Genomic DNA, 17090 nt, shown 5'->3' with positions numbered 1-17090 from the left:
TATGCAAATCTCCTGGCATTTTCCATGTATAAATCCTGCGCTTACCTCTCTTGAACAAAGTATTTAGTATTACTAGCTTGTTCGTTTCAAAATTCAATCAATCAGTCTTTCTCCTCCTCTTTCGTTTCGCTTTCCTAGTCCACATTTTCCTTCAGTGCCTTCTACGATTGCATTCGTATCTCCTACCAGAATAAGATTTTCTTCTTCTTTTACATCTTTCATGATATTTTCACTAGCTTCATAAACTCGCTCTGCTTCTTCATCATCATCCGCTATCATTAGCATATATACCTGGATAATAGTTGTATCACTTGGTTTCGTATGTAGTTTTACTGCTACGACTCTGTCATTTACCATCTTGCAACTTTTTACTCGTCATCCTATTTTCTTGTCCATTATAATCCAACTCCAGTGACGCTGTTTTCTGCACCAGAGTTAATATTCTATATTGACATGAACAGAAATCATTTTGTTCTATCCATTTTACTTTACGGATCTCCACTATATCCGCGTTCAGTCGTTGGGTTGATCTCTTCAGATTTTGTGGTTCACCTGCTATGTTTAGACTCCAGACGTTTCATCCTCCAATTTGTATTGTCTGTCCATAACTAAGTGACTTCCCCCCCCCTTCAATCCGTAGAGCTGACTGCTTTTGCAGTATAGGATTCTGAGTTTATTGCTTAACCCATTTGGGGTAATTCAGTTTTAAAAATCGCCATTCCCATTCTGCGCCATTCCCTATAGTGATGTTTCCAGTTGCCTTTCACCGGTTAGGAATGCCCCTTTTTGCCGATAATCTAATAGTTTTCGCCGTTGCCCACTGCTACTGCAGGAACGCGTAGACCTTGTCTATAGACAGAAATCTTCACTGTGAGAACTACTATACAGGCCAAAGTACCACTACTCAGGACTCGCCCTTAAGAAACATGTGCGGGTGCTAACACACTCAACGAGTTTGAGGTTACCAATTAAGAAACAAGCACTTGTAACCGTCTGACAGGGACGTACCCAGATCCCTGAACGTGTTTCCATATATTGCTAAAAAAAGGACAACAAATATAACTGACGTGCAATTAAAATAAAGTGGCAACAAAACACAATTTATGTGGATACTGACTGCCCTTCTACCAACACAGACGACTAAACATTTAGTTCAGGGTATTATTTGCTCATGGGTCTTCGCTACTAACATATCCTGAGTAGTTCCGAACCGAAATGTTTCAGGTTTATGACACGAGCAAATAAATCTTTTAATAAGTATTGAAATATGGAGAGGCAAAACTTAAATTCTCTCCATGGAGTAATCTACGTACGTAAGAAACGTTGAGCATCAACATTCATATAAAAGAAACCGAGACATTACCTGTGTACGTTGTATTCATTGGTTATTTTCCATTACGAAAATATATACAGGATGTTTCAGAACAACAACAACAACGTTGGGGAGCTGATTCCTGACACCAAGGTAAGAAAAAGTATAGACCAACCCGGGTGCACAAATGCTTCCTTTCGGAGTTATAGGGTGACGAAAATATGAAGAAAGAAAGAAAAAACTTTAAAGGTCCACAGCCCCAAAACTATGTGGCCTACCGTAATCGGGTCAACACTTCACATAGGAACTAATATGTGCGCTATCCAAAAGTACTGTTTCAGAATCCTAAGGTATTCATGAAACTATCTTTATAGAGGGAGTTTGGCTACGGGCATTTAATTTGAAGTACTCACCAACTACCTCTTTAAAAACTATTGCGGAAGTACCTCAGGATTCCGCAACACGGATATTTGGATAGAGTATATACTAGTTCCTAAGTGAAGTCTTGGCCCGACTACGGTAGATCTTATAATTTTGGAGGTATGGACCTTTAAAGTTCATTTTTTTCATATTTTCGGCAGCCTATAACTCCGAAAGGAAGCATTTGTGCACCCAGGTTGGTCTGTACTTTCTGTCTTATATTGGAGTCAGGAATCACCTCCCAAACGTTGTCGATGTTGTTTTGAAACACCCTGTAGATAATCACAAATGATTTCGCAGTATGTATACGATATATACAGTGATTAAATAAAACACCTGATGACTATGCCTTTTTGATATGAAATACTCACACACTTCACACTTCATGTAAACACTACTCTAAACACATGGGGAAAAAGTGGAAGATGTCATTTTCTTGTGCAAATAGCTAGACAGTGGACGATAACTCCATATAGAAAACAGTGGTAGCAGCTCCTATTATCGACGTTAGTTGCGTCATGCAACGATTATAATGTAATATTAACATTACGTTTAATATTTGATACGTGCCTCATCGATTGTGCCTAAGCTTTGATAAGAATTATTTTTCATTTGTTAGTAACTTTAGAACAGTGGAGTATATTTGTATGACCTCAGAACATGGAAGGAACGTAGCTTTGTGGATTTAGAAACTGTCATGGTGAAAAAGAAAGAAAACAGACAAAAAGGTGAAATGAAATAATACAACCATTCTAAGTACAAAAACTCTTAACTAGGATAAAGTTTCAGTTTCCAAAATGAACTTTTCCAATGAATCTATACAACTAAAGGATTATGAATTGTGCAGTTTCAAATTCATTCTTGAATAGGTTTCGTTTTAACTGTAGCATGATCTCTAAGTAACAAACTGTGGAAAACTGCTTTCGGATAATGCACGTTCGATTGCCAAGTAGGCATAAATAGCCCCTTTATGAAAAATGTTTCCAAGGCAACAACTGGCGAACGTTCCCTGGATAGAACGATTCACATTTTGTTTCAACACAATAGAGGTGGTGCACATTAATGAAGCCAGTTCTTGGCACATTCTTATTAGTTCTATTTAAATTTTTGACCTCAGAATTAGTACCAGCTATGGTATCTATATTTTCTAATGAAAATATAGTTTATCCATATAGATATTTTACAACTTTTACATCACAAAATATGATTTGTAATTGGCATATAGAAACGTATTATTTATAAAATTCACTAACCTATTAATAATATAAATAAATGACTGTCTACTGCATGAAACAAAAACGTGAGGTATAAAACTGCACATGTCAAACATAATGGTGGCATTTTGATTTCCAAAACTGCCGAAGTGGTACTAAAGCTGGCTCTACATACACGAGATGAACAAAACTATAGAAACCACTTCGACAAAAAGCGCCTACCTCACACTAATATGGCTTAGGGCGATCTTTGGCATGCAGAACTGCTTGGAGTCTTTTTAGGATAGGTAAATGTAAGTCCTGTATAGCTTTCAGAGGGATCTTGTACAATCCGCAGCAAAAAACCTGCAACATGAGGATGTAAGTTTATTGTGAAACTACGCCTAACAGCACAGGGAATGAACATAACGTCTAAGTGGAACGAATCACGCCAGGATAAACCTCGGCCTCCTCCCGTCACACTTATTTTGGAGCAAAAGACTTCGTCATTTCACAATAAACTTATATGCTCATGTTGCAGGTTTTTTGCCGCGGATTGCACAATTCTTCTTGCACAATCTGTGCAAGTTCTTTTAGCGACGATGGTAGGGAATAGCGTGCTCTACCATTTCTCTCCAATTGACCACAACGGCTCAATAATATTAAGATCAAGAGACTGGGGAGATCAAGCCAAGTGTGCAACTTACTGTTGGTCCTTAGAAAACCAGTCCTGGATGATGTGTGCTGTGTGAACAAGAGCAGTCACCTTGAAAAACAGCATCCTATCAAAAAACAGACATTGCACCATGGTCTGGTCGCTGAAAATGGTCACGTAGTCATTGGCAGTGGCATGACCTTGCAGGGGAGTAATGAATCTAGCAGAATACCATGATACAGCTGCCATATCATGATGGAACCCCTGCCATGTTTCAGGCGTGGTAGCAGAATCTGGATCGTAAGCTTGGGATGGAGTTCCCTTCGTACTGTTTTGGTGCTGATATGTTTATAAGCATGATATTCACTACAGCTGAGAATTTTGCAACTATTGACTTTAGTTTCTTCCAGTCCTACTGTGTGCCGACATGATCTTGAATCCTGTACCTTTTGATACACTAAACACTTTCGATACCTTGCTTACCGAGATATCCACCATCCAAGTTCCAACAGTTTGACCTCAATGAAATTCCGTCAGCTCAGACGTGATTCCCTGGCAAATGCACAGAGCACTGTCTTGTCTAAAAATAAACATTGCTAAGGAGACTATACAGGTAGTTGAATTGAACAAACACGACAGCACCACCTACGAACTCTGCTGTGTGAAAATTTTAATATCAGGTATGCATTTCACGGGATGTTTCCATATTTTTGTCCACCCTCTGTATGCATGTATATATTTCTAAAGGACTTTTGGTCTGTTGTAGAAATAAACTTTCCCCATTTAAACAATATATAATGAAACAAAATTCACGCGGCCCAAATTTAGAAAGGATAAACGAGTAACGTTCCATGCATTAACTGAATTTCTACTACATTCTCAGTCATTTTTATTGAAAATGAGGTACATTAGAAACAAAACTATTTTGTTGTATACATTTCGAATCATGATGAAAAATTACTTTCCACTTAAAAAGTGACATTCGGTCGGTTTTAGAAGTTTCAAGTAACACCTTTGAAATTAGCACATGTGATTTAATTTTTTGCTTTTATTTCAACACTATCTGCAATACGAGCCGAGTTAAGGACCAGGGACGAACGAATGGGTTCGTCCTATGAAACAACCACCCACATTAATAACAGTTTCTCTCAGTTAACTTCCGATTAGCTGTATGTAGTTCTTTCATGCGAAATAAAACTTTTCAGGACATTGAAAAATTTCCTCATCTGCTTTATGCAATCTATATGCACGGTAATCACACACCATACTTTTTTTTTTCTAGGAAGTCACTAAGAATGTTATTTAGTTACAAATCAGGCGAATAAGACGGATTCGAAAGTAATTCGAACACAGAGCTGGGGATTTTAAAATTTTTCCTCGTTTGGCGAGCAGCATATAGTCTTGCATTATCATGTTGCACCAATGTCCAGTATGAAACTTTCTCGATCGACGTTTGATAACCGATTGTCGCAATGGATAGACAAAGGATTAGAATAATATTTTGCGTTAATTATAGTTCTCTTTGGTAGATAATTTCAAGATTATCCCAACACAATTTCAACATACTGTAATTATTACCTTACGAACAACAGAAAAAACAACGCACTTGAAGTGGTGAAATGATTTTCAGAAGTGGCTCAATATTTTAAAGTTCTCCGAAAGTATGTTGTGAGTAATTTGCTTTAGTTCTTACAAAAAGGGAAGAAATTTCTTTTATTAATTCTTCGGTTAGTTTTTATTTATAAAATTATTCTCTTGTGAGCAAGCAAGCAGACTGTAACAAGGCAGTTTCCAGCGTATCATGTCATACACTGGCCACACTTAAGTTTTTGTCCGCAATAAGGAGAAAAACTCTTGTTGAAATGCAATATCTTCTGCCCACCAAATTTTAAACAAAAAATTGATTATTTTTAGCCATGTAATAACAACTTTGTTCTTGTTTTATGCATTACGCAACAAGCTACTCTTGTACAGTGACGAGTGTACGGCTAGCTTTTAATAAGAGATAGGAGGTACCCTGGCCTCACCAAACTTTGTAAAACGTGCATAATGACGCGAGAAGAGGGTTCAAGTAATTTGTATTATTTAAAATATTTAATACTACCAAATATTTTAAAATTTAACGTTTATGAGAAAAGAATTGAAGAAACTGTCAAGGATACTATATATCACACTGTATGGAGGACTCATCATACAAGTATCATCTTTAGTTTTATTAATCGATGTGTACTTAAATCCTGAAAGTGCATAATATAACTAACTAACAAACGCTATATAACCTGGAGGTTGAAAGCCGCATTCACAGAAGCTTCCCACTGACGTCTGTCCTTAGCCAAACAAACGGTATAAATTAAGCACTTCCTCGTTATCAAGTCCCCCCCCCCCTCCTGTTCCTCTTGGATTCCTCGAATATTCGCCTCAGAATTTTATTTTCAAATACTTTCCGTCTGCGTCCTTTCTTCAAAGTAAGAGATTATGTTTTGCAACCATATAGCCCGACAGATATAATTATAGTTTTTAATATAAAATGTTCGTGTAAATTACTTGCGGAGTGATTTCACAGGACAATTTCATTTCTACGTGTTATTTGATTAAAAGTTACCAAGGATGTTCTGGAATATATTATGGATTAGTGGCTTTCTACAAATAGTTATACTGGACTTCCCTTCTACAGATCTGTGCTACTGTTTAGACAAATTTAGACTATGTAAGGACTTCCAGTGCAACTGTATCAGCTGTAATGTTATCGCGTACTGAATATAGGGTGCGCGAGGGGGGAATTGCATTTACATGTCTATATGATTTGTGTGTTTCTTTAATGGTCAGTATTTGCAATATATATGTTACTTGTCTTTCTTCATAGTTAAATAAGATATGATGCACTATACCAGGGTTCCTATTGATCTGTAGAAATCTATTTCCCTGACCTTCGGTAGGAAATTCCCTGATTTCATGACAGGTGTCGGATGATGTTGACAGAAATAAGGAATAAATAACGGTGAATATTTATATATGAGAACATTTATTCCACAGCGACAAATAATAATCAATTGCTCATACATACATTCCACTTACCACCCATAAAAATCTGAGCAACATTCCATACTGTGATCATTAATGGTTGGCTAATTAAAATTGGTGTACAATTAATGTTAGAAAAAATTTTCCTGACTTTCCCTGATTTCCAGTCTTTTTCCCTGACTTCCATGACCAGTAGGATCCCTGTATACCGTCTGTTAATAGTGTTACAAAATCGTTAATTTTAAGATACCTCACACCTGCTAAGTTGTGATGTCGGAACTCGAGATGCATTGGGCATACTTACAGGGTGATACAGCAATTCACAAATTGTTATATTTGATTAAAATTTACCGAGCAAGTTCTGGAATACATTATAGCTGACATGGCTTTCTAAAAGTTGTTATACTGGACTTCCCTCTGCAGATCTGTGCTACTCTTTATATACTCAATTTAGATCTAAAGATTGAAGTACGGATCATGCCTACTCAGTTATCTTTACCAGAATGAAATCCCGGTAATTATCTAAAAACTGTTGGAGATGATTATGTCAGAACCATGCGTATAATTTTTGATCTGCTCCCGAATAGATGGGTACCCAAACCAGATGACGATCTACGCACCATTTGTAGAGGACATGCTTGTATATTCTAAGAGGGGTAACAAAGTTGTTTCCTCCGATTAATCTACTTTTATTTATATGTGTAGTACTATAAATATTATGCCTGTATATTATTCAGTAGTAATTCCTACATTTTATTATGAGTGTATATTTATCCAATAACAGTTTCAAGAATCCTATACTATTCCCTTTATCTATCACGAGGTAAATCCATTATACAAAAAATTTATGCTAGATATTTTCCTTATTACATCGAGATGTGCAGCTCATAAATTCATCCACTGTAAGAAAGGTAATACTTTAGTCCTGAAATTAATGTTTGGTCTTGTACGTTGGTTTTCATAACCTAAACTATATATAATATATATTCGAAGCAACACAAGATGATGAAACACCACACTGGCACTTCGAATTACGGGATGTCTTGGAACAGAAAGTCTCCAGCACTAAATTGGTCGAGTGAGTTCTATTGCCCAGTCTCCTATCTCTTGATACCACACCTCTGAACTTTTATCTGGAGGTATGACAAAGTGATTGATCTTGATGATTCACGGACAGAATAACTGATGCCATTAACTATAGTTTTATACATCAAGTGGATAGAATGGAATTTCTATTAGTGCAACCACGGTAAACTTCTCAAGCTGGACTGGACACACAAAAACTTGAATCAGTGAATCATATAAACCACAGTATTCATAAGTCAGTTATGAGTTGTGTTATCTATGTGGAAGTTTCTTACCTTTATGAACACCCTGCATAGTAAGACACAATAGATACAATACAAATATATAGCAATATATTCTGCGGTTACAACACGGAAGCATAAGAATAACACAGAATATGCAATTTCTTTTGCAAGGAACTGTTAGAGACAGAAAACAAACGAACATAATGAGAGAAAAGGTGTGAAAGAGAAATATGCCATGCATTTAATAAAAACAATGTTATTAACGCTTAATTAGAGCAATTATCTACGTAACACTAGCACATATTTTTTTTAAAACTACATATTTATCACATTTTAAAACATATTTCCTGATAATGACTGCGCTCGACATTAGAAGGAATTCAACTACGCACACAACAGAGGGTGTTTAAAATTTCACTATTATCCATGCATCAAAGCATGTCAAGTGAAAGAGAACACAGTCCTTAGGTTATTAGCCAACCTTTCCACAAGCTATGTATACGAAACATTTTTAGCAGAATTTACGAACATATATTGTATTAGTGAAAATTTTCAAGCACTTAATTTTATTAGATTTCATAAATTTAAGTTGATCCTCATAGTCACACGCGCATGTGTACGTTTTTATTTGCTTTTCCTATTAATATACCTTATAACATCCAAGCAATTACTAACACTTCAAACCTTGTACGATTTTCTAGCCTGCTTTAAAACATTGGGGAACTGTACTAGCACCTATTTCTACATCTGAAACACTACTATTTTCTACCAGCTATATAGAAGTATAGTTATTATACATAGTAATAGAATTATTTATCAAAACTACGTTTAACATCTACGTTATAAAAAAACATGAAAATAATGCAATCTAAGTGCTATGGTTATTTGTCCAATTAGTTCGAAACTTAGAGTACAAGCCAAAAACTTACTCTTCTCTGCTTTTTTGTACTGGGAATAAATTCTCCTCAACAGACCAAATAATTTGTCCTCAGAAATGCATATGATAGAGAAAGGTTGTCACAGTTACCAAATGTAATATATTGACCTCCCTCATGGAATAACAACATAAAGGATTTACACAACATTGGTTTCTTTTCTATATACAATTCCCTTTCTCTGTCAAATGATTCCAGTATCTCTCTTACTCTCAAGATTATAGCATTTATTATTATTATTATTATTATTTTGAGTATTAATTCTCAACCCACACGGTCGTCAAAGAATATACCATACACTTATCTTCGCCAACGTTGTAATTTCCAGTAAGTCTTTGTCATTAAAATCTTTGTAATTCATCGGATAAATTGAATATGTGAAATTATACGTATCAACTGCAAGTCAACAATACTAAAACAAAATATCACTCTGGCGAAAAAAAAAGGTGTTATTCTATGGTCCAACACTCTTATTATTTGGAAGTGCGAATAGCTTTTTTTTTTTTTTTCCTATATTGATTGAAGAGTACGTGATATACTTTAGTCATAAAAACAAACAAAACACACACAAATTTAAAAGAATTGAATTTAAGTTCTATTTAAAAAACAAATGTCCACACCTTACTACGATATTTTAAGGAAAGTAAAGCATTTTGAAGTATCTGACGAACGTTTACAATCAAATCCGAAGTAAAACTACAACTATAGAACTGTCCTGAATTTAATACTCTAGAAAGACAGACGAAGAACTGCACTGGAAAAAAAAATATTTTTTTTTTTTTTAATTCCCTTTTATTATCAATATCATTCCACAGTACAAATCCGAAGTACAAATATTTGCGTGTCCATTATCTGTTAACTTACAACCAATATCCGCTACAAAGCCTGTAAGCTACGAAAGTTCTTTGCTGGTATCAAATAAATACATTGTACTAATGATAAAAATTAGGAATTAAACTCACCTTGAGTTTTTTCCTTGATCTAATTATAACTACGATTGTTGGTAGTGTATTTAAACGTTCTACTCAACTATCAAAAATACATTTGTATCATATATACAGGTTTTCAAATGACTATATCTCAAGTTGGAATAAAACTGCTGATAGTTTAAAAATAATCAACAAATTCATTCATGAAGCATTTCCAAGAACGTAACAACAAACGAACTTTATCTTAAGAAACAACTAATAATTTATCATCAACTGATAAAATCAAGTAAATCATTAAGAAATCCGTAGCACAATTTTGAAACAAAAATGTTTAAGTTTGTTAAGAATAGGAAATGTGATATACTTTGTTCTTTTCTTCTACAAACGGACAATCTTTTCTCAAGAATATTTTTCAAAATAAAAAGCTAAATTGCTAGAGTGAGTTTCTGACTTTCTTACAACATTGCTGATCCAACAAATTCGTTTGAAAGCTGCCGATTTCTCTTTTAAATGCATTATGCTTAAACGTCTCGCTCGCGGTTTGATTATATATATATATATATATATATATATAAATAATATAAAACTACTAATGTATTATGTTATATAACTACTAATATAGTTTAATGTAGAATGTCTAATCAGTATATTTCGACATCAATCTGACCCTCTTACATATTGTGGTAAGAGTATTTAATGTAACATTTAGTACTTGTTAAACTGTATAAGTTAGTAATTAATCCTCCTGCCATGTGTATCAGTAGACATTCAAAAAAGAATCTTATAAAATAATATTTCAACTAAAATTAAAACGATAAGCGTATGTTTCGACATCACAACAAACAATATTGAAACATTATAAAATTACTGGTGTTCAAACCCAAGACTATTCAGAAGAGTGATATAGTGCGCCTTGTGCCGGTGCGATTTCCATTATACTACCGAGTTCTTCCATATACGCCACCTACTTTTACTCTTCAGATTGGTGTTGGAAGATTTACATGCAATGGGTTAGTTTTACAAGAGTAATTCGATTTACTTCAATATCAACCGAATATGGTTTTAAGTTACCTACGCAAGACGGGAACGAAACAAAACACACCCACACATCAAGACTAAAGAAAGAAAGGGAAGAAGGAAAATATGCCATTTCTACAATAAAAAAAGTTATGTAACAACGTCGTCAAACATGTGCACTGCAGTCTTTCAACAACATAATCCTATAGGGAGGAGTGGTGAAATAATGTTAAAATTAGGTTCTACGTATCATGTATACGATAAAAGGCGACGTATATTTACAACTGAAATAAAATTGCTTATTTGCTTACTAATACAATGATGAGACTGCACTTCTTAAAGTGACCATGTAAATGGCACGTCAGCGGCACAAAGAGACATACTGTATTTTTATGAAAAACTTTCTAATTGGGTGATTTAAATGGCATTCCGACTATGTAACTTGTAGATATACATATACCAAAGCACCATTCAACCTTATCAATAGTATTAATCTTTTAATTTCTATTAAGTATACTACTTGGAAAGGCTACTAATACTCTCTTTGACTCTTTATTATATGAACTATTATTTTCGGTTACAAATATTTAAATCCGATATGATGACCACACATTCTTTACTAAAGTGTGTCATGTAACGACGACTATAAATAGTCCGTTCGTTCTTCATGATCAACCATATATCGAAACAGTTTACTTGTTATTAATTAGCAATTTGATCTTAAAAACTAAAGGAAAATGAAGTAAGAAGCACAACAGTTTCTTCTTAGGTAAGAGATTTTAAATTTAACTTCAGAATAAAGCACCAGAGCAGTAAACCTTTTTTTCCCCCCTCGCACTTGCTCTCCGAATATACTATTAACAATTTTCGAACCATTATTCCTATTTCATAACCTTATAGCATGCAGTTTTTTACGGAATGCATACAATTCACGCAAAAATCAAAATATCTAAGATTCGATTACGAATATCATCCTAGGTTAATGAGGCTAAGGAAAACTTATGCCGATGATATCTTTGAGTATACTGCTGCCATGAAATTCCAGATGTGAAACAGCAGATCCCAGGTACAATAGTATGATAACCACCATATATTGATATATGTTACTACTTCTGAGAAAACTAACTTCAAAACAGTAACACACACCACGTTAAAACTTACGATGTTCAAGCGTTATAACAACAAACTCCCAGCAGCCTAAATCAACTTTTTAAAAAAAGGCTACATCAACAATACTCAATATTCTTATCTTTATTCTGCTTTAGAAACGCTGTTTATGAACCCCGAATTCCACTAAAAAATTCACTCTGAGATTGAAATTAAAATCCACAAACTCATATAAAACACAGCAGCAAACATTCAAAGTATTTAGTACTTTATATTAAATACACTACTATTATTATTACCAAAAATAAAGTTATGTAATGTAAACTTATTTCAGCACTAGAACCCTGCTGAGTAAGATTTATTTCTCACACAATATAAAATGTACTAAAAATATTAGTACGCGTACGCCTCTCCCAATTTATAAAATCCTATGAAGTATATCAATAACTTCAAAGCATGCACAACGGACATGTTTTTAGATTCATTTTTGTTTCTATCCTTCCCTCTTTCGTGTTCCAAATTTTGGAAATTACCCTCTTCATGATTTCAGTTTGCATTTAGTCTACATAGAAGCATATAAGTTACTTTGTAATTCTACTGTTACAAGCAAGCAGAATAATTTTACTTAACTTGTAACCTCACCAGCTTCAAAAGACTGCTTAGAACGAACTGAAATTACTGAATCAAAATTTGGAACATGAAAAAAGTCACACCAATACCTTTTTTTCCGGACTTCTTGCACATTCCTAAAACTACACAATCAATAAAATGTAAATTTTTTGCACTACAGAGGAAGATGTGAAAATATTTAATTTCATACCATTCACTGAGGCAAAGGTACTCTATTTTTTAAAAAAGTTATTTTGCTAAATGGCTTCATACGAGATCCTTAATAAGGTGTCATTTTAAAAAGAGAAATTTAATAATAATAATAATAATAATAATAATAATAATAATAATAATAATAAACTTGTATACATTTCAGAAGTACAAAACTCGTCTGAATATATGTTTCCGATAAACACTTAATACTGTATATGACTAGTCTTCAGCAAAAACGCACAACTATTTTATGGATAATTTTATGTCAACTTAGGTCAAAAGAATAAACTTTCATACAAAAGAGGGCATCATAGGGAGGATTTGTTTTCGCTACCAAGAGTATGTAAAAATTCGCTACAATTTCGCTAACCTCAATTTTATATGATTAACCTATGATGCACGACAATACTGGAGTTGAGTTGATTTTGAGTAACGTCCCTTTCAGCTGCGAGGCTATATGAGACGGGAATATTGTAGTAATTCAGGTGAAAATGAAGTATGATATGACCTAGAAACAGTTACCTCTAACAATGAAGATTATAATGAAACTTTAACATTGTGAGAATGATTAGAATGAAACTTAACTTACTTTAGGTCTGATGCCGCCCGGAGGTACTTCTAAATGCATCTTTTTCTGACACAAGGATTCCAGTAACCTAATACCTAGAAAAAGAAAAAGAAAAAAAAAATCTTCTGGTAAAAATAAACTTGAAAGTTCCACATATAACTATACAGTATACAAATGCTACTTTTATCTGGGGTTGTATGTTTTAGGTTATCTCTTGCACTGATTCATCCCTAGAAAAATATTGTCATTTACATTAAAACTCAAGTACTTCATCTATAATAATGGCATTTGAAGGTAATTATTATCTTTTACTTCCTGTATTTATCGATCTTTTACTTCCTGTATTTATCGAAACACTTTTCCGTTTTTATTATTATTATTATTATATATATATATATTTTTTTTTTTTTACCGTTATTAAGACGTTTTGCAGTTTAAACAAAAAGGGTGAAAGCAAAACCTATGTAGCTGTGTTTGCAATTATCTGCAGTTCTCGAAGCATATACGAAACTACATTTTGTGTGTTATTAATGCTATCACAGCTCCTTGCTTTGCACTTTTGAGTTTACATACCATACTCGAACTCCTTGGCCTAATTATAATGCTGAGCTCATTTCATTGTTGTGAGTTTTCACTCGCAAATATAACAAGATTATTCAGATATGAACCTTCTCTTTTAAAATGGAATTTGCTTCCATATGGAACAGAAACTGGAACCATGCCTTACAAAAACTTGGTGGCATGTCATTTGTTTACTCGACAACATTTAACTCTTAAAAAGGTGCGTGGAAATATCGTACTCCACTTTTTTTTTTTTTTTTTTTTTTGTGTGTGTGTGTGTGTGTGTGTTAGCAATCACATGCAGACAATCATTTATAAATACTAATGCAATCATAATATTTACATCATACATAAATTACTTACGGTTGCCAATTCCATGGAATTTTCCTACCCTGATACGTATATTATGAGGATTTTTTCTGCTATTGTAATATTTTAACATTATTATGATCCACATTAATGTTATAATACATAATACATTTCATAAATATTAATTTGTAACCAGGGTTGTCAACTACATTAAATTTCTTGAAGCTTTCTAATCAATCACATTTTCGTGCAATATCATTATGCCCCCAATTTGTGTTCACTTGAAATAAAGAATATTTTCCAGTCAAACCACGTATGAAATACATTCGATTGCATCAGTTCACTATCAAAGAACAACAAGCCTCGAGTGGCAGTTGAAATCGTAAACAGTGTTGCCACATTGTAGACTAACTAGTACGTGGAGTACTTTCACTTATACCCCAACATGCCTGCTTATCGGTTAAGTATTTTTTGTGAAGCAGATGATTTTGAAGAATGCGGGAAAATTTTTTGTGAAGAAAATAATCTACACGTTTAGTACTGTATACCTGTAAATGATGGTAGCCAAAATCATTAAGAATTAACATTCTTTACAGGGTTGGCTGGTTTAAACCAAAAAACGAAAAATGTTCGTAAAAGTGTAACTATTCGTAAAATCTTGATGAACCACACTTTTGTGGATTATCACGTTTCACTCACATATATTATTCGTACTATATTCAAACCTAAATTCCCCATTCTTTACTCAAAGAGATTATATTCCAAAACCAACTTTTTTTTTATGTAACTTTTTGTATGTTTCTTTTGTGACTTTTTAATAGTTTGTTATTGTTATGCCACCAAAGGAAAATTCTAAACATTGTTTCGTTTTAATAATGTTTACTATTGACAAAATACATCGAAATGCCGTACTTTTTGGGGGAGGGGGGTCATACAAACCCACGAGAGGCAATTATTAAAATAAGAATCTTTGGTAACTATTTAAGTATAAACGGGTCAGAGCCAAAGTGGACTCAAATAATTCGTATCTTGATTCACTTTTCTTATTGATATGCAAAGTAAGTCGTTATATTTCTTTAACTTGGACTAATAAAAGTCGTAGTGAACTGACTTGGACTAAATTAGTTCTTCTATACTCTGTAGTACTTCGAAATTGTCCATATGTAATTATGTATAATGGCTCCACTTGTGCAGTTGTTTATCTTTTTGTCCTGTCTTAATGACTCTTGATGATTATATTAACAAATGTGTAAAGATCAGTCAAGTATTTTTATTAGGAGCCCTTCGTGAGTGAGCCGGCAGACGTATCGCATTTGTGGCCAATTAGTCCCGGTTTCGAGTTCAAATGGAGGACAATTTCTCTTGGATGTAAGCCGAGAAGCGGTTTGGATTCCGTTTTAAGCTTATGTGACCCCTTCCAGCATAACTCGGTTGTTGCATACCAACACCAAGGCGAAACAAGCCTATTTCTGTCCATATGTGATATAAATACATAGAGCAAATTATTTAAACCAAAAAAACCTGGTTTAAAAAAAAACCGGGTTTAAACCAAAAAAACCTGGTTTATTGTTTTTTTCAATAAAAACCATCGTTTTTGCCAACCCTGATTCTTTATAATATAAATTGCCACAAAATTAAAATCCTATTATATATATAAACATAAACTGAACTTTCGTATGAACAGAACCTACCTCTTTCTCTACAGGTATAATATTTGCACTCCCAGGCATCAAACAACATGTTGTAATATCTTGGAGCTTCAAAGAATTCATTGTACTTGTACGTTTGATGAGTCGGGAAGATCTTGATAAACCTAAAAATAAAATATAAAAATTACTATTATAATTGTTAAGTTACACAGAAAAAGAAAAGTAATGACTGATTTACACTAGGCACGCACATCCAGAAATTTTTGTACGAGTGGGTCCAATACTGTTACTTCTATGTAGTACTGAACTGGTGTTATTCTACACTTGAGAAAATGAAAGTAGTTTTCAAATACTTTCACTCTATTCTATGAAAAAGGTGATATAACTAAATTGTTTTCATAAGAAGTGTTCAAATCTAATCGAAGACAGTGAAGGTTAGGTTACATCAACCACTTTTCTGCTACAGCAAGTCTAGTTAAGAAAGTGTACAAATGTCTATCAAGTTACTAAAATTGGATGGATCATCGTGAGTGTGCCCCTGATCCAGATTAACACAAGTTAAAAAGCTTTAGGCGAGTCCAGATCTGGTGAGCTCCCCTGTGGGGCGCCCCTGTTTTACATATACGACGAAGTCATTCCTTACAACATACGCTGGTCCTTCTTCCAATGAAAATTCTTTGGTGGATATGGTAAGTGTGTTTGGTGTATTGAGCGCAAAGAACGAGTGCTGATTTCCAATCTATTACAATGGAACTAAAGGAAATCTTTAATTTTTACGTCCCATGGTATGTCCTGTAGGTTACAGGAGACGAACAATTGATGAAAGTGAATTATTATGAAGTATAATATTGATGGAATGAGAACATGGGAAGAAAACATGCCACAGACCGATGTTATCATTTACCTTCATAACTTATAGAATCGAACTATTGATTTCATTTATTTCTCCTTTCCATTAGAATAAATGAAAGAATTTAATCTCTTCCTCATGTACTATAGTTAAAACGATGTGAAAATAAATGAATTTTGCTATCACTTACAAAATTACCTTTGCATTATTTATACGGGATATTAATGGAGATATTCTTGTAAGTTTTTGAAACAGTCTGGAAGAATAAGTTCGTGCTTTGAAAAGAATACATGTGAACGTTTGCTGTACTCTTCAACGAAGTATTGTACGAAAATTAAGTAACTTATATTGAAAATCAACAAAATTAAGCATGTGCATATCTTAGTGTTCTTAAAGAGAAAATATAGGCTACCTAGTCTAGCCATAAATACT

At 33.8% G+C, this 17090-nt stretch overlaps 1 protein-coding gene across 4 annotated transcripts in view; it reads right to left on the bottom strand.

Annotated features, from left to right (window-relative positions):
• Positions 1 to 17090, bottom strand: part of LOC145668774 (uncharacterized) — a 121424-nt gene that overhangs the window by 31799 nt on the left and 72535 nt on the right. For all 4 annotated transcript variants that reach the window (XM_081736934.1, XM_081736936.1, XM_081736937.1 and 1 more), the window contains exons 16-17: positions 15851 to 15972; positions 13311 to 13384 (exon numbers count right to left, since the gene is read on the bottom strand). In XM_081736934.1, the coding sequence (XP_081593060.1) occupies positions 13311 to 13384; positions 15851 to 15972 (196 nt within the window). The remainder of the gene's footprint in view (positions 1 to 13310; positions 13385 to 15850; positions 15973 to 17090) is intronic.

The sequence above is a fragment of the Thermobia domestica genome, chromosome 13 (assembly GCF_964235325.1).
Source record: "Thermobia domestica chromosome 13, izTheDome1.hap1.1, whole genome shotgun sequence".
Taxonomy (NCBI): domain Eukaryota; kingdom Metazoa; phylum Arthropoda; class Insecta; order Zygentoma; family Lepismatidae; genus Thermobia; species Thermobia domestica.
This window is presented reverse-complemented; position numbering and strand designations above follow the sequence as displayed.